General features: G+C 35.0%; 1 protein-coding gene and 1 long non-coding RNA gene across 2 annotated transcripts in view; one reads left to right on the top strand and one right to left on the bottom strand.

Annotated features, from left to right (window-relative positions):
• The window catches only part of MIB1 (MIB E3 ubiquitin protein ligase 1), a 135,012-nt gene that overhangs the window by 86,122 nt on the left and 25,059 nt on the right, over nt 1–23,831 (top strand). The window contains exon 13 of the mRNA XM_017498804.2: nt 19,540–19,672. Within this exon, the coding sequence (XP_017354293.1) occupies nt 19,540–19,672 (133 nt within the window). The remainder of the gene's footprint in view (nt 1–19,539; nt 19,673–23,831) is intronic.
• Nucleotides 8,859–11,255, bottom strand: LOC108282824. The gene is made up of 3 exons (XR_001816600.2): nt 11,038–11,255; nt 10,296–10,471; nt 8,859–9,130 (listed from the first exon to the last, which is right to left on the bottom strand). It is a non-coding gene; the product is annotated as an uncharacterized LOC108282824 (long non-coding RNA).

Here is a 23,831-nt window from a genome sequence, read left to right as displayed (position 1 = left end):
TTTTTTTTTTTTTTTTTTTTTTTTTTTTTTTTTTTTTTTTTTTAAGTTTCTTAGGATCACCACTAGAGGGTGACCACAGAAAACAAAAGGATTTTATTCCTACTGCTTATGGGTAACTGTAACAGTGGGTATATAATGTAGGTTAAAGTTAATGACCATATTTTAGATCACATCATGATTTTTTTTCCCCAAATTACAAATATTTGAACTTTTCAGATTTTGGCATTATGAAGGAGACAGTAGTATTATATTTTCCCTGCCCTTCAAACAGAAGATTATGATAGCACTTAGCATGTGCCAGTCTCTGCAAAGTGCCTTACATGCATCATCTCACTTAATCCTTTCAACAGCTTTTTGAGGCAGGTGTTAATATCCTCATTTTATAGGTGAAGAATATGAGGCTTATAGAGATGAATTTAATTATCCAAGAACACGTAGCTGATTACTGAAGCACCTGTAACTTGAGCAAGGTCTAGGTGACTTTAGAATCATAACTGTTAAACCACTTTATATCACTTTTACTCTCTTGTGGTCTGTTTGTGAAGCAAAACCAAAACACATGGGCAGTGAATGTATCAATACCTCGTTCCTCTTGCTACCTCATTGCTTAGGGCTGTCTTTGACTGTTCTCTGACCAATTCTCAACTTCCAACTAGTTTTAAAATTTTATTTTACCAATCTTTCCAACCCATTCCATTTTGTTCCCACTGTTGCTGACCCAAGTAAGTACTCACCACATTTACCTAGACTATTATAATATTCTTCCAATTTTTTTCTTTGATTTCAGTCTTATCCCTGATTTAACTTTTATACAGTTACAAATTATCCTTTCTGAAAGCATAGGTCTAAATGACTTTCTTCCCGTTTGCCAACTTCAGTTTTTGTCTATTAACATAGAATACAATCTACGCACTTTGGCTTGGCATTCAGACCCGTATTCTGTGTGTCCTGAGTCTAACTTTATCTCCTGCTAATTAAAATCCCTCAGGCTGCCTTGCTCTTCATCTATTCTCCCTTCCTAAAATATGCTGTCCGCTTTCTTCTTCCATTTTTTGAAGCATTTTCTTTCATTGGGATGCCCCGTCCCGCATCTTTCTTCCAGAGCTGCCCCCAATGTCATGATTGGAATTATTTTGTTTGCTTTGTACTTCCTTGTTCTGTGTTCTTATTTATTGTACTTACTATACTCTGCTTAGTGCTGAATTACTATGTGCATTTCTTTCTCTTAAAATCGTGGGCATTCATATTCATCTGTTCATGCCCCACAATGCTCTGACTATACAAGGCATTCAATAAATGTTAGTCTTCCTTTGACAGTGAGGACACTGTTAAATATCACAAGATGTTGTATGATCAGTTGTGGAATGAATTCTGTGGAGAAACTGTGTTAGGAATTCAAGCAGCAATTGCTTCACATTAGAATGGTCAAAAAGATCTTATTGAGGAAATGTAGAATTTATTGAGAGAATGTGAAATCATAAAGTTTAGGATAAACTGAGACTTGAAGTCTTCAGGAAAAAAGTATCTTTTAAATATTTTGAGTTGTTTCATTTTTATTGAGAGTAGGCATATTATATTCAATAATGTTAAGCCTATACAAGGAAGAGAAAATTTACTTCTGTTTTCTTCAATTCTTGCATCAATCTTGAGGGTTCCCCTGCAAATTTAAAACAGCAACTCTTCCAATCAGATATTTGGTGTCAGGTGACATTTTAAAAAAGAAAAGAATGCTTTTATTCTTCAAAAAAGTAGTGCTTCAGTTAAAGCTACATGACTTCTTTATTCCTACTTCCTTAAGGCATTTTAGGTAGTTGTGACTATAGATTGCCAGATAGAGTGTGATTTTAATTGGACACTGAAGAGTATCAGAAGATGACACACATTATCAGTTGTAATTGCAAATCGTGATGTTTTGAGTTCTTTTTTTCATATCTAATTTCTTTTTCTTACGGTTGATTTTTTCCCCCCTGTACAAACCAGTGATATCAGAAGATAGAAGGAACCATTTTTAGTGTACTTGGAATTAAACACAACAACCAATATTTTTGGCCTTCATATTGTAGAAAACCAGTTGGGTGTGGTGACATACATCTATAATCTCAGCAACTTAGGAGGCTGAGGCAGGAGGATTCCTGCTTGAAGCCAGGAATTTGAGATCAACCTGGGCAATGTAGCAAGACATTGTCTCTGAAAAATTAGGCTGGGCACGGTGGCTCACGCCTATAATCCCAGCACTTTGGGAGGCCGAGGTGGGCAGATCACTTGAGGCCAGGAGTTTGAGACCAGCCTGGCCAACAGGGTGAAACCCTGTCTCTACTAAAAATACAAAAATTAGCCGGATGTGGTGGTGTGCACCTGTAGTCCTAGCTCCTCGGGAGGCTGATACATGAGAATTGCTTAAACCCGGGAGGCAGAAATTTCAGTGAGCTGAGATCGTGCCACTGCACTTTAGTCTGGGTGACAGAGCAAGACTCTGTATTAAAAAAAAAAATTAGCTGGGTGTGGTGTCACAGACTTTGACTCTCAGCTACTTGGGAGGCTGAGGCGAGAAGATCACTTGAGCCCAGAAGTTTGAGACTGCAGTGAGCTATGATCATGCCACTGCACTACAGCCTGAGCAACAAAGCAAGACCCTGTCTCTCAAAAAAAGAAAGAAAGAAATATAGCATATTATTATTTCCAGAACCTGATGAAGTATCTGGATGCCCTATAGTTTGAAGACTGTCCTTTGAAGTCTGTATTTCAAAGGTGCAGATCAATATAGATTCTAGATTTCAAAACTGATCTTGATATTTCCTCATAGTGTGATAGTAACTGAAATAAACACATTAAGAGAAAAACAGTTATAACGCCATTTGTTGTTGTCTTTTAGAATTGTGGAAGATATAATTTTTTGCTATAGGAACCTCAGTAAATAGAAATTACACCATGTTTTAATATAGTAATTTTGTTTTTTAAGAAGTCTTAACTAAGAACAATGCTGTTTTTCTATTATAATAGCTAATATTTATAGGCATGTATCCCCCTAGAGTTTAGCCATATTTATCATCTCTTAGTATACAGGTAAAATTTCAGATTTAAAGCAAGAGCAGAAATTATTTCTGCTGATAAAGGTGAAAACTGAATTTCTTCAGAGTAGCATAATCAGCATGTTACTTAGGTACTTTCTGTAAAGATGCTGCATTTTTAGCTAAGTTTTTAGAGCTCCCTCACAGGCATGAAAATAAATTAGTCAGCAGTATTCTCTGCAGAGCTGGCAAAAACAATCAATAGGTATTTTGGAAGTACAGGTAACATTAATATAATTATAAAGTTACTTTATATAGTATTATTTACAAATTTTTCTTTAATAGAAATTGAATGTGAAAAGTAAAAGTAAAAGTAAAATATCAGTGAATCACCTGATGTGATATATATTTGTTATGTTTTTAGACTGGTACTAAGATAATTTCACAGGCATTTCTTACTTACTAATTCCCACAAAGACACATATTAAAAATCTTACTGAGGCCGGGCGCGGTGGCTCAAGCCTGTAATCCCAGCACTGTGGGAGGCCGAGGCGGGTGGATCACGAGGTCAAGAGATCGAGACCATCCTGGTCAACATGGTGAAACCCCGTCTCTACTAAAAATACAAAAAATTAGCTGGGCGTGGTGGCGCATGCCTGTAATCCCAGCGACTCAGGAGGCTGAGGCAGGAGAATTGCCTGAACCCGGGAGGCGGAGGTTGCGGTGAGCCGAGATCGCGCCATTGCACTCCAGCCTGGGTAACAAGAGCGATACTCTGTCTCAAAAAAAAAAAAAAAAAAAAATCTTACTGAATATGTGATCAACTCATAGTTTTCCCTCTAGAATGTTATGATGCCCTTTTTACTTTTTAAATTCTGATATATAGTCTGTAAACAAGACTATGTTGACTATTTGAAGATTTGATAAGCTGTACTGTATTTTGATGTTTAATGCTTTCCTTACAACTGTGAACATGCTGAGTGCTATCTACAAAATATAGGTCAGTCTGTTGAGTAATAGGATACTTAAAGAGTGTGCCCATTTTCTCTAACGTATGCTCATGCATCTACTCTCAAACACTATATGTCTTGTAATACATAAATGTATTTACCATGACTGAGATGTAATTAATAGCAAGAAGAAGATCTTGAATAAAGTGAAAAGATACATATTTATATGTATCTCCTGTTGCCCATAGTCTTTTAGAGAATGATTTTCATCTTGAAACAGAGGAGTGGTCAGGAGTTGAGAATGTGTGAACGTCTAGGTTTTTAAACTACTCTTGTCTTCAGTAATCTTTATTAATTGCTGAAATGTTTGTCTCTATTAAATAATATTAAATTATCTAGTCTTATTGAAATCATTAAGAAAATTACATGGATGTTAGGTTACTTGTTATTTTCCTTTCCTTCAGTTTATCCCCACTGAAGGAGAATATTATATATATATATATATATTTTTTTTTTTTTATTAGGGACAAAGAAGACAGTGAGGAGAGTCAAAGCATTTATCACTAGCAGAGTTTTTATTTTACAGCTGAGAAAACAAATATGGAAAGGTGAAATATTTCATGAGTAAAAAGTAGTGATGCTTAGGATTTTCTTTCTTTTTTGAGGACAAATACCTTTGGTTCAGGGTCAGAAGAACCAGATACTGTTTTAAGCCTCTCCACAAGATACTCTATAGTATCATCTTTTTTACCTTACCTGCTAACATTTGGGTAAATAGTGGTAAAATTAAAGGCCAATTCTATGGAAGATGGTGACTAAACATTTCTACAGTGTTATGTAATAATGTTATAGTTTTCTTTAATCCAAAATATGCACACATCCATGTGAACCACACTGTACAATCCCATTCTGTTTTCAGGTGGCTTTTAGGTGACCTTTCCAGATGCTTGCTTTCTTTGAAGGAAGTTTTTGTTGTTGTGTTATTGTAAAGCATAGCCTACATTTTATTACCAGTTCTTTTGTTTTCTGAAGGATAAGAAATTTAATACAAAGAGATTATATTAAGTAAAATTTTTATTTGAAATCCTTAAGTCATCCACACATTTTTCTTAAAGGTTTTTATAAACATCTTTAACCAGTCTAGCTTTTCCAGGTAGAATTAACAGTAACAAGTTATTTGATTGTAATCACAGTCTGAATAATTTAAGTAAGTTGAAATTAGTTGACAAGTAATTGTTATTCACAAATGAAAACGTTGGTTGTCCTGTAGTAATCAATGCATAGCTACAGCTGGTTGAAGGGGACCAAATCCATTGAAGAGGCGATTTGGTTCCATTTTACCAGCTCTAGCAAAGCATTGTAGTGCTGCTAGTTTGGGATCCAAAACAGTTAAATGCTTTTCATTGGTAAAATTACAATCATGGACCTTCTGCAAGTGTTAGAAATTATCATACCACTGCTTCAGTCACTAAATGCCAAATTTTCCATTCTGAAGTCACTTTCCTACTCTTTCCTGCACTTAATGGTTTAAAAGTTTTAATGGTTTAAAAGTCTTTTCCTTTTAACACATTACTGCATTAAGGAATGATCAATGTACATCTTTATTTTCAACATCTTTGCTTCATTCTTTTCATTTTTCTAATCGTGTCCACAGCTGAAGTCTTTGGTTAATTCTTAAATGTAGACAATAAGCTGTTTCAAAACCAATAGTATTTAAAGGAACAAATAGACCTTGATGTATTTTAGTGTAATGTTTTCCATTTATCGCTAGGCAGTAAACTAGATTACTTAAGTAGTTAATCTAATAGGTTAGGGAAGAGTTCTGTTAGTCACTCCCTTCTTAGCATTATAATTGAGGACTAATAGCAAATTGTTGACAGTGGGTAGATCAGTGGCCTTAAGCAAGTACCTCTGCCTTTTGATTTATAAATAGATCACATGTGTATTCAGTGTAATGCTTGGACTTGTGTTGAAAGGAACTACCATGCATGCCAGTTTTTCTTTGTTTTTGCTTACGTAGTGTTACTAATCATAGGTTAGTAATTTAACCCTTTTAAAGGTCTATTTCCTTGACTAAGTTCTTTGTCATTTTGGGTACAGATTGCCTAGTTACTTCTCATTATCGACTTAGTGATACACTGACTTATGGTGGTTAGTTGCAATCCATGAATACAAGTATTAAAATCTATTGTGTGAATAATACTTGAAAAATCAGAGTAAATTTTTGTTATAATGTGGTTTTACTATTGATTTTAATATCCTGGGAGGTGTGCTTTCTGAAACATACTTGCATAAAATAAAAGTTTAATAAATTATAATTTGTCTATAAAGTTAAGTGCTCTCAGAAAAATAGAGAAGTATTCTTTATAGTTACTGTTTTAAACTAAACTGGGAAGTCAACACTAATTCAGGCAATATGCAAATGATTCTTATATTAAGTATATTTTGCATCTGTTGGTTAAGTGTCATGCTGCTGGTGAAATTAATGTAACTGCAATTCTTTTTCATCATTTATTCTAGTAGAAGTGAAACAGGTGTTAAACTGCTTGAACTTAAGTGCTGAAGATAGCAATAACACTGGCTTCTATTTTTACAAGTTATATGGGAGCTGTTTAGCAGATCCAGTTGCTCAAGTGTGCTTTTGGATGGCAGTTCAGTTTCATATACTGGCCATATCGGGGCAAGGAGAGGCCATGGGAAAAAAATAGTACAACATTTGATAATGTCAGCATCTGTTATCCCTGTCAGGGAGACAGTTGAAATGTTTGAGTTATACCAGTGTCAGCAGATGCCCAGAGTTTAATATGTACTCAGTTAAAAATGAACAGCTGATCTAAGTGATAGATGTGACATTTTAGAGTGATTGAAAATACTCTTAGATATGTTAAGTTAAATTTGTAAGCACCAGAATCAGTATATAATTTTACTTTTGAAAATGAAAGCCTGTCATTTTATTTTCTAAGGATTATTTATATAGTCTTAAAATTATAGCAAAGAGATTCTTAGTTGCTGGGATGGTTAAGAAGGATTATTAAACAACTTGTATACCTATAGAATGACCAATATAATTGTTTATTATAAAACACAAGTAGAGTAATAGCCTTTGAGTAGTTTTATAGAAGAGCCTCTACTTTTGAGGTATATATTTTGAGTTCTCGGTATTTAGGACCTATACAGGTAAACTTCCTAAATTGAACATGAATCATGGCCATTCTGTTTTGTGGATGATCAGAAGGGCTATGTTTATGTGAATTAAGCTTTGAACTAATTTCTTTGAAAATACAGAATTTAAAATTAGGTGTCTTTTATAATTTCCAGTAAAAATGAAGTAACATATATTATGCCATGTGTAAGAGTCATTATCATCTTTATAATCTGCTGATAAAAAGAAAATCATCTTTCTGTTAACTAGTTGTCTTATTAAACAGAGAGAAAATGAACTATAGTTAAATGTATAGTCATTTCTATTCAATTTCTGATACAAAAAATTTAAAATATGCTTTTTATACATGTGCAGATATTTCAGTTGAAATAATATGTTTACTAAGAAATGGTTAGAATACATGATTACTATTTTTTTTTTTTTTAACTTTGTCATTAGTAGCTTAAAACAAGTACTGCTTATAAATTTTGCCAACAGCATTATTTGGAATTTTAAAATAAATAATATACAAACTATGTGAAATTAAAGTATTTTGATGTTTCTAACATAAACAATGGATTGATCATGTTTAGAGGAACTGAATTGTAATTACATAGTACTAATAAAAACAGTTATTCTATCTGTATAAATTGGTTCTTGACTATAGTGCTTTCACTTTACATGCCCCCTTTGGAGAAGCCAATTCAAAGAAATTACAGATAATAAGTTAATTTCTTTTAAATATTTCGTAGTCTCTTACCAATATACCCTGCTGACTTACAGCTGTGGCCCAGAATTTTATCATTTTTCCTCCTTAAATCTTACATTTTAATTAATTTTAAGTTTTAACTTCACATTTAAAGTAGAGATGGGGTTAAGACCCTGATGAACTTGAGAAGGACAAGGGCCACTTTTTTTTTTGTGACAGTAGAGTCGTACTTAAAAGATAGTCTTTAAGAATTATAACTATGATTGTAGCTGTCAAAAAAGAAAACCTTTTTAAAACAACAAAACTTTTCAGTTCAGAAATTCCTCTAATATTAATGGATTATACATTTATTAAAATGTGAAGAAATAGCTTATTATGTGAATGAAGCCAGCTCTTACTATCTTATTTTTCTATACAAATAAGTGAGCCCCACTAAGATCAAATTGTGGAGACAGAAAATAGGTCATATGTATTCCTCATTCTTTTGTGCTAGTAATACTGTTGTCTCTTTTGTAGTCAAATTTTAATAATGAGAGTACTTAATGTAAGATATATGTTTTAAACTTAAATGATTTAAAAGGAATTTCATGATAATTGAAATCTGCTTCACTGGAACTTCTTTTCCTTCATGAAATAAAAACCTTAGGGATATTTAGTTTCTATCTATAAGTAGCAGATAGCCTTTTTTTTTTTTTTTTTTTTTTTTTTTTTTTTTTTTTTTTTTTTTTTTTTTTTTTTTTTTTTTTTTTTTTTGGTGTTAATATTGCCAAAGGTCATCTGTTCATGACTAGTTAATTTACCTTATGAAGGTCATTTACGTGGAAAGAAGCAAGAGCTTCTTTTAGCTGCAGTTTAATTCTCTCTTGGTGGTTTATTGCCTACCAAAAATACATACTTCTTTACATTCCATAGCATTGTATGTTCATATGGGTACATAAAGAAGTATGTACTCTGAGTAGGTATTACTAGGTTGTTAGCTGTAAAAACATGAAATATTTTATTTTCTTGTTAGCAAAACATTCAGCTTACTAATGTAGAGCAATGGTAAATCATTTGCAGAGACTAATTTATTGAAGAGTAAACTTTGTAACAAATTTACCTGAAGCATGGCATTAATGGTTCCATATTCTTGGTGGACATAGACATTCCTAAACATTTGACCAGTTATCTGTTGAACTTTGTCCTGGTTTGATTCTTTTTGCAACAGATTCATAGAATTAGTGTAGTGTTACAGAGTGTATTTCAGAAACTTAAAATCAGCCTATTGTTTCTTCAGTCTTCAGAGTGAATTTCTTCTTTTTTTGTAGTCTGCTTCTAGATCCTACAGGTAGATAGTAATTAATTAAGTTCAAATTCTTTTTTACAAACTAGGTATCTTACTCAAAACTTAAGGAATTAACCAATAAATATTTCTGATATTGACTCCAAAGTTGAAACAAGGAGAAAAACCAGGATGAGTGTGAGTGAATTGAACTTTTAAAGATTATGAATTTTTGTTAGTGTTTCATAAGGTCACAGATAAGAACTCATGATCATTTGAAAATCTGTCATCCTTTTTTCTTTATTAGTTCCTTACCTGAATTTTGCACTTTGGTGCTTCTCTTTGGGTTAAATACAAATATGGTTTGAATACAAATTCAAATAGATGTAGAAATATCTAATTTTGGTGAGTTTAAGTTGTTTTGATTCTTTAATCCTTTTAGTATACAGGATGATTGTCGGAATCATCAACTTTTAGAAAGTATCACTTCAAAGAACTGAAAGGTTTTAGTCCATGAGCACCTGGGTTTTACCTTGATCATTTAGCATGAAAAGAAAATACAGTTGGTAAGAAGGCTTCAGTTATTATGGTATTAGAAGGTTAATTTAAAAGAAAACCTCAAGAAATTTTCAGTTTGGCAAAGGAGAAAACAAAGGGGAAGGATGATAGTAGAATTTCTGCAGCTTGTGACAAAAAGCTAGTGCAGCTTATAGAGAGCAAATCAGAATGTAGCAGTAGATAGCCCAGCATTACAGCAGCTTCAGCAATGCAGCATTAGAATTACACCATGCACATTCTGATTTATTTTTGTGGCCAATTAATAGTAAGCATTAAAAAGTATTTTATGATCTGCCAGGTTTCTTGGGTGACTAAACCTTGAAATAGAAGCTAATAGTTTTAAAAAGTAAGTATACTTTGGAAGCAGGATGTGACTTACTAGAGGTTCAAAATTATCACTTAATCTGAAACAATAACGACTAAATCTTTAATAATGTAAATGACAATAATGAATTTGTACATTTTTAGATCAAAAGTTACTGCCATGATATTTGAACAATATTCATTTTTACACTACATTAGCTCTCAACTTGATTTGTGAAATTAGGCTATGCTTAGATAGAATTTAACTTAACAATGATGAGAACATATATTGAGTCAATAATAGGTAAGCATGCAGAAAGTCATAAGCATCCTTAAAAGTACAGGCCTTGTGGGGCTCTGTTACCTGAAAGCTTAGTGTCATGCAGCATTTGCAGCAGGAAGAAAGGTAATGACCTAGAGAGTCACATCAGCAGCAGCCATCTCATCTTGATTGTTCGTTCACTCTATTCGCTGATTCAGCAATTTCTTTTCATGAGCCCGGTGAAGGAAGGGGATTTGTCAGTGAACACAGAACCTCACCTTTTAAGATAAATTTGAAAAACAAACAAGCAAACAAAAAACAAGCCTACTTTTCCCTCTCCCCCCCTTTTCACATTAAAAAAAAAAAAAAAAAAAAAAACACCACCACCAGCAAAAAAAACTCTGCAATTAAATTGAATCAGCATTGGCCTTTTGATTTAGAATGTCATATAAAACTCTTGCACAGATATGAGGGAAAGTTAAGCAATTTTAAAAGGCTGCTACAAAGGCAAAGAAAAGGAACCTAGTTGTCAGATGAAATGCTTCAGAAGAGGGGACAAAGTTGCAGAAGTTAATTTTATAATCTAAAAAAAGACCAAAAAAAAAAAAAAAAAAAAAAAAAAAAAAAAAAAAAAAAAAAAAAACCAGCAAAAACCCCAGAACCCAAACACACCTTACTCCCTCCCCAAGTAACTGTAAACATTCACCCTGTTTTTCTTTGCCCACCAGAATACATTGGGTTCTTCTGACTTCTTAGGAAATAGTCTGCATCTTTCTTGCTTTGAGATTTTTTTTTTTTGGTTTTTAGTTTCCAGGATCAAATGGTAGATCTGTAGTGAAGCTACCTTGTCACATCCAGAGGTCAAGTCTGCAATCGAGGTCAGGACTTCCACATGGTCACTACAAGGCTAACTTATATTCTTCCTCAGTGACCACAGGCTAAACTGTTACAGCTTTATAGGCAGCTAAGCATTTGAAACATGCACTCCCAGGCAAACAGGCTCTCTTGTGCCTCTCTCTTCCCTGACCATATTTAGTCAACCATAGCAAAAAATAGTCTCTCAGCTGTCGATTGTCGATCCAAAAGCTGAGGAAACCTCAATCTTGCTTTCTGCCTATTGATTGTTCATCCTGCGGTCCAAACACTGCTTTGCCATTTGTCCTGCCCCCAATTTTTTTTTTTTTTTTTTTTTGGTTAAGCACTGCCAAATAAAGCGGTCTCTCATGTTTCCACTTACATTTCCCAGATTTTCACTGAGCTTGCGCTGAGACTAGGAAAGCCTGATGTGCTGTCACTATACTTAGAAGCACTGCAGAGAAAAAAGGAAAGAGGAAAAAAATTACCCTGGCTAGTAGCAAGATAATCTTTAGACAGTTAGGTACAAGTGAAGTCCCTCTACTGCCAAAATACATTTTATAACCTGATTTTTTGATTGACAAAAAATGTTATGGGTGGTGATATGTTATACAGCTAAAGGCCTGAAAGGATTTTGTAGGGTTATCTTTAGAGGTAGTTGTTGCCATATATGTGCTTTAAAAATTTGTTGAATAGTATTTGAATGGAAAATATAGAAATGGTAGGTAGGACCTGTATATTGGTAGTGAAGAGACATCATTAAGGGAGAAGAAAGATAGTAGTATGTAAATGAAATCCTGGAAGTGCTACTTAAAACAATCACTGTCAATTTCAGTAAATTTTTTTATGATGCTTTGGTAAAAAACAGGGTTCAGCATGCTTTTAAGTAATTATACAAGTAGAAGTATTCAAATGCATTTTATTATGAATTCTACTTTATATTCAAATGTGTAGTGTTTTTTCTGTCTCTTCTATATTGTCATGTTTCTGTAATTTTCTGAACTTTTAGATATGATCATTGCACACTTTACACAGATTGAAATAATCATTAATTTGTCTATAACTATATTACATAGTGTATGACTCAGAGGAAAAAATGCTTTTGTTCTAAATTTTAATAGCATATTCGAAAGAGATTTTGATATTGAAATTTTTAAATCAAATATAAAAAATAATAAAACATGAAATCCAGTAAACCTGTGGAGATATAATTTAAGATCTCACCTAAAATGCCCATGAACAACCAACTATACCTTGTTTTTAATCCAAATATGTCCCCTTAAGAATCAAGAAAAACCATTATCAGTTTTCTGAGCTTATCCACTTACAGAAGTGTGTCCTTCATGTTCTTTTTGTCTTTAGCATTTAATATCTTAGCAGTTTAATTATTTTGAACGGCTATTTTAAAACAGTGACATTAAGGAATGCTTCTTTGGATATTGGGCAGTTTTAGACAGCTTTCCTAAATATTGAAATAATTTTACTTATAAGAAGATGACATGTCTCAAAGTGTAAAATAAGTTAATTTTCAGTTTTCTCAAGTACCCGATTTTGTTAATGATTTTGTAGCAGTGAAAGTACTTGTTTTTTAAGCAAACACGTATATAATGTGTTACGTGCCAGGTATTCTTTCTAAGCCCTTTATAAATATTAACTCATTTAATTTTCATAACAGCCCTATAAAGCAGGATGTGATTCTTCTCACATTTTACAGATGAGGAAACTGAGGCACAGAAGTTATCTGCTGAAGTCACTAGCCATTATGGCTAGAGCCAGAATTTGAACTCAGATAATTTGGTTACAGACTAGGAGCTCTTCACCACTATGCCACACTGCTCCTCTCATTTGTGATAATGAAATGAGTTGGGGAGTTGTTCTCGGGGACTCGACCATGCACAAATATATATTGCTAATATCTTTGCCTCAGTATATTCGGAAAGATCATTGATTATTTGATTATCTGTTTATTCATTTCTTCCATTCAGCAAAACTTTGAGTTTCCCTGTACTAGGCATATGAAGTATACCTTTTTGATCAAAACCCGTTCAAGTTGTATAGTAACCTGCTTTTAGCATGCCCAAAAGAACTACTGGCAGTTAATCAACTTTCTTAATAAATACCTTTTTGAATTCTGGAGGAATCCACTTTATTTGAGGGATTGTTCATTAATTTAGTAAGCATTTATTAAACACATAATATCTGCTACAGTGCTATTCTAACGTTGTTTTGCTTTAAGTAATACTAATATGTAAGGCCTTCACAATTTAGCCAGTAGGGTTTGGGAAAATGTTGCCTGCCGCTGAAGAAAGATTGCAAAGCATGGCAGGCCCTAAAAATTGACCCAGTGCCATTTGAATACTACATACCAATGCAGACAGCTGCTTGTCCCCTCTACTTCTTAGAACTCATTTGTTCATCATTCAGCAAACGTTTGAGTACTATCATGTGCCAGGGATTATGCTAGGCACTGCTATTAGTTGTTCTGGAACTTAATGCTTCTTTGGCACTGTTCACAAATGCCTGCTTAACTGGTAGTAAGATCTTATCTTTAAAACATCCATGTCCTTAACCTCTTGGAAAACAACCACATTGAGCATTAGGGAAAATATCTCCAAATCTCATATACTTCGCTCCACAGGTGAGACAGTCTATTGGCTTAACAAAATTATTGAATTCTGGAGCTGGTAACACCTTTATCCCAGTAACTCTACGGACTTCAGTGCTTGCAGCTTAACAGTCTCCTCTTAATTAACTAAAGTGCTGCAGGGAACAGCCTGCAGCTAGCTGTCTTTGTAGTTTTAGTGTGTCTTCCCAAGATTTCCTGCTCCATGGAAAGAAAGGAGACAGGCTGCTCTGAACTACTGCTGTTGACATGAGAGTGAGGGGACTAGAGACTGTTTTGCTTAACTTTCCCTTAGCTCACCTTGCAGACTAGGCCCAAAGATGACCTCTTTTTTTGAGGCCCTATATTATTATTTGTTTCTGTTTTCTTGAGGGTATTGGCAATTTTTGATCAAGATGAGAGGGTTATAGGTCTCTGTTCAAATAGTTTATGAGTTACTTCACCCTCAAGGAGGTGAAGTATAACTTCCTGCTCCTTAAATATGGGCTGTACATAGTTACTTCCTTCCTAAGAGCATAGTTTAGAGACAGGGAGAAAAGAATGTTTACGTCGGAGAAACATAATGAACACTACTTCAGCCAGGTGATCAGAGTTAACTTGTAGAGTCATATGGCATGTTGATAGTATGTACCCTTGGTGTGATGTCATTAAATGGCACTTTATCTCTGTGGCCTTCTTCCCAAGAACCCCATAGCACAGTGTAATCATGAGAAGAGCATCAGACAAATTCCAACGGAGGAATATTCTACAAAATAACCCATTAGTACTCTTCAAAACTATCAGACTTATCAAAAACAAGGAAAGTCTGGGAAACTGTCACAATCCAAGGGAGCTAAGGAGAAAAAACAACTAAATGTAATGTGGTATTCTGGAGCAGAGAAAGAACACTGAATAAAACTAAGGAAATCTCAATGAAGTATGGACTTTGGTTGAAAACAATGCTTCAACATTGGTTTATTAATTGTAACAAATGTACTATACAATGTAAAATGTTAATAATAAGGATGAGGGGTATATGGGAACTCTGTGCTAGCTTTGCAATATTCTATAAATCTAACATTGCTCTAAGATAAAAAGATTATGTAAAAAAAAATTAATCTACCCACTCCTGGCTAGTTGACCCTTGCGTTAGTTTTGATTTGGGCTATCTACAGTGTTTCTCCACAGCTTAGTAAATCAAGTTGATTTTGCTGTAATTGATTTCAAGAAAATATTAGGTGTTGTCTCATGTTCTTTTAAAAACGTGTATTAAAGGCAGGGAAGTATATTTTGCAATAAGCTTTTGATCAAATTTTTAAAAGATTTACTTAAAAAGAATTTGTAAAAATTGAGAAATGGTCAGATTTGTGCTGCATGGTATAGAGAATAGATGTGGAAGGGAGACTGTTACAAATGTCCTGAGGAAAGAGAATCACAGCCTAGTTAAAGAATGTTGGGGGCCACTGGGAAGAACAGTTTTAGTTTAAGGGAGAATCAGCAGGACAAATTGAATGTGGACCTAATAGGGGAAAGCGTCTAGAATGATTCCTTGGTTTCTGAGTAGAATGGCTGATTAAATGGTAACAAGGGTAACCAGGATCAAGAATAAAGGAGGAGTATTGGGAAAGAGGAGAGAGGCAAAGAGGAATTTGTACTATGTTTGAGTATAGGTCTGTAATCTTAGAGTTGTCATAATACTATTATATTGAAGAGTTTGAGACCCTATACTGAAACATTTTTACATACATTGTATCATTTAATTTTTACAACAGCCTTAAAGAGAGAGAGAGAGAGAGAGAGAGAGAGAGAGAGAGAGAGAGTGTGTGTGTGTGTGTGTGTGTGTGTATGTGTGTATATGTGTATTTTGAGACAGAGTCTCACTCTGTCCCCTAGACTGGAGTGTAGTGGTGCAATCTTGGCTCACTGCTAACTTTTGCCTCCCAGGGTTCAAGTGATTCTCCTGCTTCAGCCTCCCAAGTAGCTGAGATTACAGGCATACACCACCATGCCTGGCTAATCTTTGAATTTTTATAGAGATGGGTTTCACCATCTTGGCCAGGCTGGTCTCGAACTCCTGGTCTCAAGTGATCCACCCGCCTCAGCCTCCCAAAGTGCCACCTGCCTTGGCTTCCCAAAGTTTCATGTTATGGGATTATAGGTGTGCGCCACCACGCCTGGCGCTTATAGGTATTGTAAGAGATTCCTATATCAATTTTGATATTAGGTATGAATCATGATCATTTGTTATAGAGATATGAGCTAGAGATGTTATAGTTGAGAATGCATAGTGAGGGCTTTACAGGGTCCAGGTTTGGGCATTAACTTTATAGATCCAGAAGTAATTGGACTTGGGATAACATTATTTAAGCTTGTAAGAGATTGATATGTAAGTCAGAATGTCAAATTACTATTTACAGAAGGAAATATTGCTAAGTATAGTTCTCAAAATAGCTAATCAGTAGCTTTTTTTTTCACTTGCTGAGGGAGAAAACAAATCTACTCTGAAAAGTTAAAACTAAAATTGGAAATTGACTGGTGAGCAGGACATTTGATTGAATGATCTTAACAGTGTCATTAACCTGTGATGATATTCCATGTGATGATATAGCATTCTACTGCAGGGCACAAAAGAATACTATGGTTGCCTGTCAGGAGACTTTCTCTTTGGATAATTTTGAGGATACATAGACAAATTCTTTTTCTCATTACTTTTCCAGGCTTCACACAAACCATTTTTTCTCTCTCTTTTAAAACCAGTTATTATTTTCCAGACAAAGACACATAGTTTTCATCTTTTTTTATTGTAATTCCATTCTGGTGATTTAACTTTTAGCTTAATTGGACTTCTGGATCTCCTCTTCTACAAATCTTTTTCTCTAGTTGCTATCTGTATGTTTTATTTACTTAACTGTTATCTGACGTAGTCACCTCATTTGCCAATAGAACATTGTTTCTCAAATCACCATTTCCATTTAAAATACCTTGCTAGTGTTTTAACAATTTAATCAGTTTAAAATGAGGTATTTCTATTAACTAGTGCCACATTGTTTTTCAGTTTTTATTTTTATGGTGTATTTCTTACTCATTGTTTTAATGGGAATAGAGATGGTATTTTAATTCTGATTAATATCATAATTTGCAATTTTTATGTAAGTGGGATTAATTAACAGAGTACATTCGTTCTGAGAGGAAAACTACCTCCCTAAAAATCTGATCTTTGCATTTTAATGTTAGGATTTGAGTACTTTGTAGGTGATCTGGAAGGGACTAGGACAATTTTTGTCACTTCAGTCATACCCTGAAATTACTGTCTTTCCCCTTGTTCTGACAGTTCAGTTATATATATCCTGCTGAGAGGAAAAACCAAAAAGACACAAAGTAAGGAGACAGCGGAGAGCCAGTAGGCTTTCAAGAATACATATCTGTTTCTGTTTAAGTATCTTCATAACTTTCTGAGCCATGACCCTTTTGAGGGACTTTAGCTTCTCCTAGCTTGTTCACTTATGAAATGCAAGACCAGACAAACAAGTAAATGATGGCTTCATCTCAGCCAGCACCTTGTGCCCAGAGGAGGAATTGCTCTCCTGCCCCTTTTCTATCTTTGAGCTGTTGGCATTGTATTACTTTTAATGGCAAAAACTGCAATTACTTTTGTACCAACCTAATATGGGAATGTACTTCTGAAACTAGAATGGAAGACAGTGGAAAACATGATTCTATTAACATTTTCTCAGAAATATCTATTTAATTAAAAGACTTTAATCAAACTTGATGAAGTTAGTGTGAACTATACTTTATAATTTGATACTTACTGTAACATTCATATCTGAGAGGCTAAAAGGAATAAAGGTGTAAGTTAAAAATATTTCAAGGCAGTAAGCCCAAGTATTAACTTAGTGATTTGATTTCAAAAATGTTTTTAGGCTGGGCACGGTGGCTTATGCTTATAATCCCAGCGCTTTGGGAGGCTGAGGCAGGCAGATTGCTTAAGCTCAGGAGTTCAAGACCAGCCTGGGCAACATGGTGAAACCCTGTCTCTACAAAATATACAAAAAATTAGCCAGACATGGTGGCATGCACCTTTACTCCCAGCTACCCAGGAGGCTGAGACAGGAGGATCACTTGAGCCTGGGAGGTTGAAGCTGCAGTGAACTCTGATCGCCACTGCACTGTAGCCTGGACACCGGAGAGAAACCCTGTTTCAGAAAAAAACAAAAAAAGTTTTTAATCAAGCTAATATTTGTACATAGTTAAGTCGGATGTTACTACAAAGCTTATAATGAAAAATAAATGCCTTCTGCTTCATCCTTCCTTACCCCTTTTTTGTTCCCACCAGCAACTTGTAGCTTATCCTATAATTTCTTAATTTATCAATTATAGGTGTATAGTGATTTCATGTTATGGAAAATGAAGATTTAAAACTAATACCCTCTGTTACTACCATTCCTCTCAACATGATTATATCATAATTTTTGTTTAAATCAATACGTATTTACATTATAATTTTTATATTTTGTTTTTCATAAAATGCCTTTTTCACGTGATTTAATACTTGTATCTTTTAAATTTTCCAGAACTGTAAAACCCCTGTAAATTCTGTTTCTTAAATGCTCATATGCATAGGGTAAGAGATAATGTATGCCACTGACATCATGACTATCCAAATGTCAGTAGTATAATGTGGTACCAATACTTTTTCCCATTAGGAATCTCAAAGTCTATACAGTATTTAGTATTTTTTTTCTATTTATGGCATGAGGAGGATTAAAATCCTTACTAGTGACTAAAAACAAAAGCAGAAAACCTTAGTCTTATATGAAACCCATGAATGGAATTTAGGGGTTTATGGACTCACCCAAAATTGTATTAATAGGTAAAGATTTTGACATGCATTTCTCTGGAGGAGAGCCCATAGCTTTCCAAAGAAGTCTGTTATCTCCAAACAGTTATTATAACTCAGTAACATCCATGGAAGGGACTCTGTACGCTGGGATTCTCAGTAAACTTTGGGTTCATAAACCTGTTTTAAAAGTCTAATAAAAGTTTCCAAATGATTAAGTATAATTGTAGAGGTTCTTTGATCCTTCACAAACCATTCTCAGACTTCTTGAACTTATTTCTGCTCTATTATGCTTGCAGTTTTAAATCTTTGATTCTCTTTCATATAACTTTCTCCCTTTGCTTTGTAAATATTTTATTACTGATTTTTAAATTTTAAATATTAAATATGATGGCCATTTTGTGAGTTTTGCTCTAAACTTGATTTACTACTTCTAAATGACATACTTTAAATTTTAACTCTGCAATTCATGATAACCAGCTATACAATAATCTGCCAGCTGTCTAAGATAGTTCAGCATATATAGTGTTTTAATTATCATAGTTTTTCCTACTTCTAAAAATTGTCATCCGACTGTTCTTCATTAACTTTTTCATTGATAAATACTATTGATATTGAACCTGAGAGATTCCACAAAGCCAAAGTGGTGCCCTCATTAGGGTATATTTCTTTTCTCTTTGTTTTTTCCCTCTTATGTTTCCTCTTTGTAGCAATTCATTCTATTTTTATTCTGTTTCCCAAATATGACAATGTGCCTACCTCTCAAAATGTCAAAAGCTAGCTGGGCATGGTGGCATGCACCTGTAGTCTCTGTCAAGGCCAGGCCGGGCAACGTAGCAAGACCTCATCTCTTAAAAAAATTAAATTAAAATGCTTCATATTTGAGATTTAGAAAAGTAGAGTTTCTGTTTGTCTCTAAGAACATGATATTTTTCAAGAGGAATATCTTCATTTGATTGTTGCAAAAGTTTCTTTTGAGTATATTTTTCTAAAGAAAATAAATATATCAAATTATGTAAATATAGAAATAATATGAATTTGACTTTCAGTGCAATGCGTGTTTTACTATCTAAATTACCAAGACCATGGATTGTGGATGAGAAGAAAGATGATGGTTATACTGCCTTACATCTGGCTGCCCTTAATAATCATGTAGAAGTGGCTGAACTGTTGGTACATCAGGTAAGAAAAGAGTTAAATAATTTTTTTTTTAACAATTTGGGACCATTGCCATTCATTTATTTATTACTTTATAAATTGCCTATTAACAGTTTGCAGTAAACCTTATGATGATGAAAATTCAGATATAATACATATTCTGTCTTCTGCCTAATACTTCTTAAATGCAGGTTGTATGAGAGTGAGTCCCCCAGTTCCCAGGATTTCCTTTGCACAGTCTTCCTGGATTGGTCCTATGAAATGGGCATCAACTAACAGGGATTTCCCAGAATTGCTGCCACTGTTACAGAAGTATCATCAACCACAGCACCAAACACCATCCATGTTGATACTTAAACAGTGTGGCCAGTTGTCATCAGACTGCAGTTTGTGCTAAGATCAGGGGATTTATTTCACAACTGCTGCTGACTCCTGGAATTTATGGGCTCGATGGCAGTACATGCTCACCTTAGTCATATCATTTATCTCAGAATAAGATGACTCTACATTTTTATGAGATTGGATTTTGAGGGGAACCTATTTTGTAGTTTTAGGATATTTCAGTAATTTCAGCAAATTTTTCACATGCTTCAGTAAAGCATATGCCATGTAGATACACTGAAGTTATCAAAGAGTTATCTGTGATTCCTGACTTCAAGGAATTTATAGCCAAGATGATGAAACAGCAGAAAAATTTAGCAAATAATATATGTAATTAAGTACCAAATTATAAAGTATACATTCCAAAAACGACAGAAATTTAAAGAAATAGTTCAAAAGTTAAACTGCCTTCCCCCACTACTACCTTAAACCTTTACTATTAAAGTTACTGCTCTCTATTAATTGTGATAAATCCTTTTTATTGAAAATCTAAATGACCTTATGCCACTATCATGCTGTCTTACTTATTGTTGCCTTACAGTAAGTCTTGAAATGAGGTAGATTAAATCCTCTTTGTTCTTCTTCTCCTCAGAATTACTCTAATGTTCTAGTTCTTTTGTATTTGCATATAATTGTTTTTTTGAGACAAATTTTGCTCTTGTTACCCAGGCTGGCTTGCAGTGGCAGGATCTCAGCTCACTGCAACCTCCACCTCCCAGGTTCAAGAGATTCTCCTGCCTTAGCCTCCCAAGTAGCTGGGATTACAGGTGCCTGCCTCCACGCCTGGCTAATTTTTTTTTTTTGAATTTTTAGTAGAGACGGGGTTTCTCCAGATTGGTCAGGCTGTTCTCAAATTCCTGACCTCAGGTGATCTGCCTGCCTCAGCTTCCCAATCTGCTGGGATTACAGGTGTGAGCCACTGTGCCCGGTCTTTCTTTGTTTTTGAGACTGGGCCTCACTCTGTCACCTAGGCTGGAGTACAGTGGTACAATCGTGGCTCACTGCAGCCTTGACTTCCCAGGCTCAAGTGATCCTCCTACCTCAGCCTCCCAAGTAGCTGGGACTGTAGGTGTGCCTGGCTTTTATTTATTTATTGTAGAGACAAGGTCTCACTATGCTGCTCAGGCTGGTCTCAAACTCCTGGGCTCAAGTGATCCTCTTGTCTCAGCCTCCCAAAGTACCACCGTGCCTTGTCTATATAAATTTTAGAATTAGCTTATTAGTTTAATAAAGTCTGTTGGGAGTTTGATTGCTCTTGCACATACTAGATTTATTATCCAGTAGCTTTTTGGGGATGCTATTATAAATTATATTTTAGCTGGATGTGGTGGCACACCCCTGTAATGCCAGCTACTCAGGAGGCTGAAGCAGGAGGATTGCTTGAGCACAGCAGTTTGAGGTTACAGTGAACTGTCCACTGCATTCTGGCCCAGGCAACAGAGTTGCCCTGTCAGTCAGTGAGTTACTCAATATAATTGTTTTTACATTTAAATTTCCAGTTGCATATTGCTAGTAAATATAAATACAATTTTTGTATATTTCCCATGTATCCTGTGACCTTGCTGAAACTCATTTGTTCTAATATCTTCTCTATAGATTACTTAGTATTTTTGTAGCAATCATACAAACCAAAAGAATAAAAAATGCAGAAGTAGAACCACACACATGTATAAACAGCAACTCAAATTACTTAAGAGAACAAAGAATCACACATATATGGTCAATTACTTTTTTTTTTTTTGAGAGGGAGCCTCACTCTCTCACCAGGCTTGAGTGCAGTGGTGCCATCTTGGCTCACTGCAACCTCTGCCTCCCGGGTTCAAACGATTCTCCTGCCTCAGTTTCCCAAGTAGCTGGAATTACAGGCATATGCCACCACGGCTGGCTAATTTTTGTATTTTTAGTAGAGACGGGGTTTCACCATATTCGCCAGGATGGTCTTGATCTCCTGACCTCGTGATCTGCCTGCCTTGACCTCCTAAAGTGCTGGGATTACAGGCATGAGCCATTGCATCCAGACTGGGCAATTACTTTCTTATAGAAGTACCGAAGTAATATGAGAAAGGATTGTTTCCTCGAAATAGGGCTAAACCAAGTAGATATCCATATACCAAAAACAACAACAACAACAACAACAACAAAACAAAAACCTTGACTTTACTTCACAACTTATCCAAAAATTAAATGGGTTATAGATGTGAACATAAAAGCTTAAACCATGAAGCCAACGAGACCTGGTGACTTATGGCTGTAATCCTGGCACTTTAGGAGGCTGAGGCAGGAGAATTGCATGAGTCTAGGAGTTTGAGACCAGCCTGGGCAACATTGTGAGATCTCGCCTCTATAAAATATATATATATTTTTAATTAGCTGGGCATGGTGGCATGGGCCTGTGTCCCAGGTACTTGGGAGGCTGAAATGGAGGATCACTTGATCCTGGAAGGTTGAGGCTTCAGAGAGCCATGATTGCGTCACTGCACTCCAGCCTGGGCAACAGAACAAGGCCTTATCTTAAAAACAAAACAGAACAAAATCAAACACAAAAAATTAGAGGAAAACATAAGAGTACATTTTCTGACAATGAGGTGCACAAAGTTTTTAGGAGACAAAGCCACAATCAAAAAAGAAAAAAGATTAATAAATTATACTTCATCAAAAACTAAACTTCTACTCATCAAAAGACACCATTAAGAAAATGAATAGGAAAGCCACAGTAGGGAAAACATATTTGACAAAGGACTAGAATCCAGAAATCTCATAATTTAATAAAAGGATTGGCTGGATGCGGTGGCTCACGCCTATAATCCCAGCACTTTGGGAGGCTGAGATGGGTGGGTCACTTGAGGTCGGGAGTTTGAGACCAGCCTGGCCAACATTGTGAAACTTCATCTCTACTAAAAATATAAAAATTAGCTGGGCATGGTGCACGTGCCTGTAGTCCCCAACTACTCGGGAAGCTGAGGCAGGATAATTGCTTGAACCTGGGAAGTAGAGGAGGTAGTGAGCTGATGTCATGCCACTGCTTTCCAGCTCAGGCAGAGAGGGAGTGAGAAACTGTCTCTAAATAAATAAATAAATAAATAAATAAATGGACTCTTAAAAATGGGCAAAAGATTTAAACATCCACCTTATTAAAGGAGATACACAGTTAGCAAACAGGCAAATGAAAGCATTATTGGTGATTAAGGAAATAGAAATTACAACCACAACTAGTTACCACCAATCGCCCACTAGAATGACTAAAATTAAAAGACCAGTAAAACCAAGTATTGGTTAGGTTGTGGAACAATTATAATTCATGTACATTGCTGGCGTTTTTTTAAAGCAGCTTTGAAAAACAAATTAGTGGTTTCTTACAAAATTAGACATATATTTACCATGTGACTCAGCTATCCCACTTCTAGGTATGTACCCAAGAGAACTTAAGATACCTTTCCAAGCAAATATTTGTACTAAATGTTTGTAGTAGCATTGTTTATAACAGCCCTATACTGGAAGCAAAGCCAAATATTCATTAACTAGTGCCGGGATAAACAAATTGTACAAATTGTGGTGCACCCATGCAGTGAATTACTACTTAGTGAAATGTAAATGATGGGAAAACTCAGGTAACTTAAAGAAAATCCCCACTGTTCACATTTATATGAGAAATAGACATGATAAAAAAAATTAAGCTGATATTCGGGAGGCTAAGGCGGGAGGATTCCTTAAGCCCAGGAGTTTGAAGCTGCAATGAGTTATGTGCCACTGCACAACAGCCTAGGTGACAGAGTGAGACCCTGTCTCAAAAAAAAAAAAAAAA

The sequence above is a fragment of the Cebus imitator genome, unplaced genomic scaffold, assembly GCF_001604975.1.
Source record: "Cebus imitator isolate Cc_AM_T3 unplaced genomic scaffold, Cebus_imitator-1.0 Scaffold12, whole genome shotgun sequence".
In the NCBI taxonomy this organism is placed as follows: domain Eukaryota; kingdom Metazoa; phylum Chordata; class Mammalia; order Primates; family Cebidae; genus Cebus; species Cebus imitator.
This window is presented reverse-complemented; position numbering and strand designations above follow the sequence as displayed.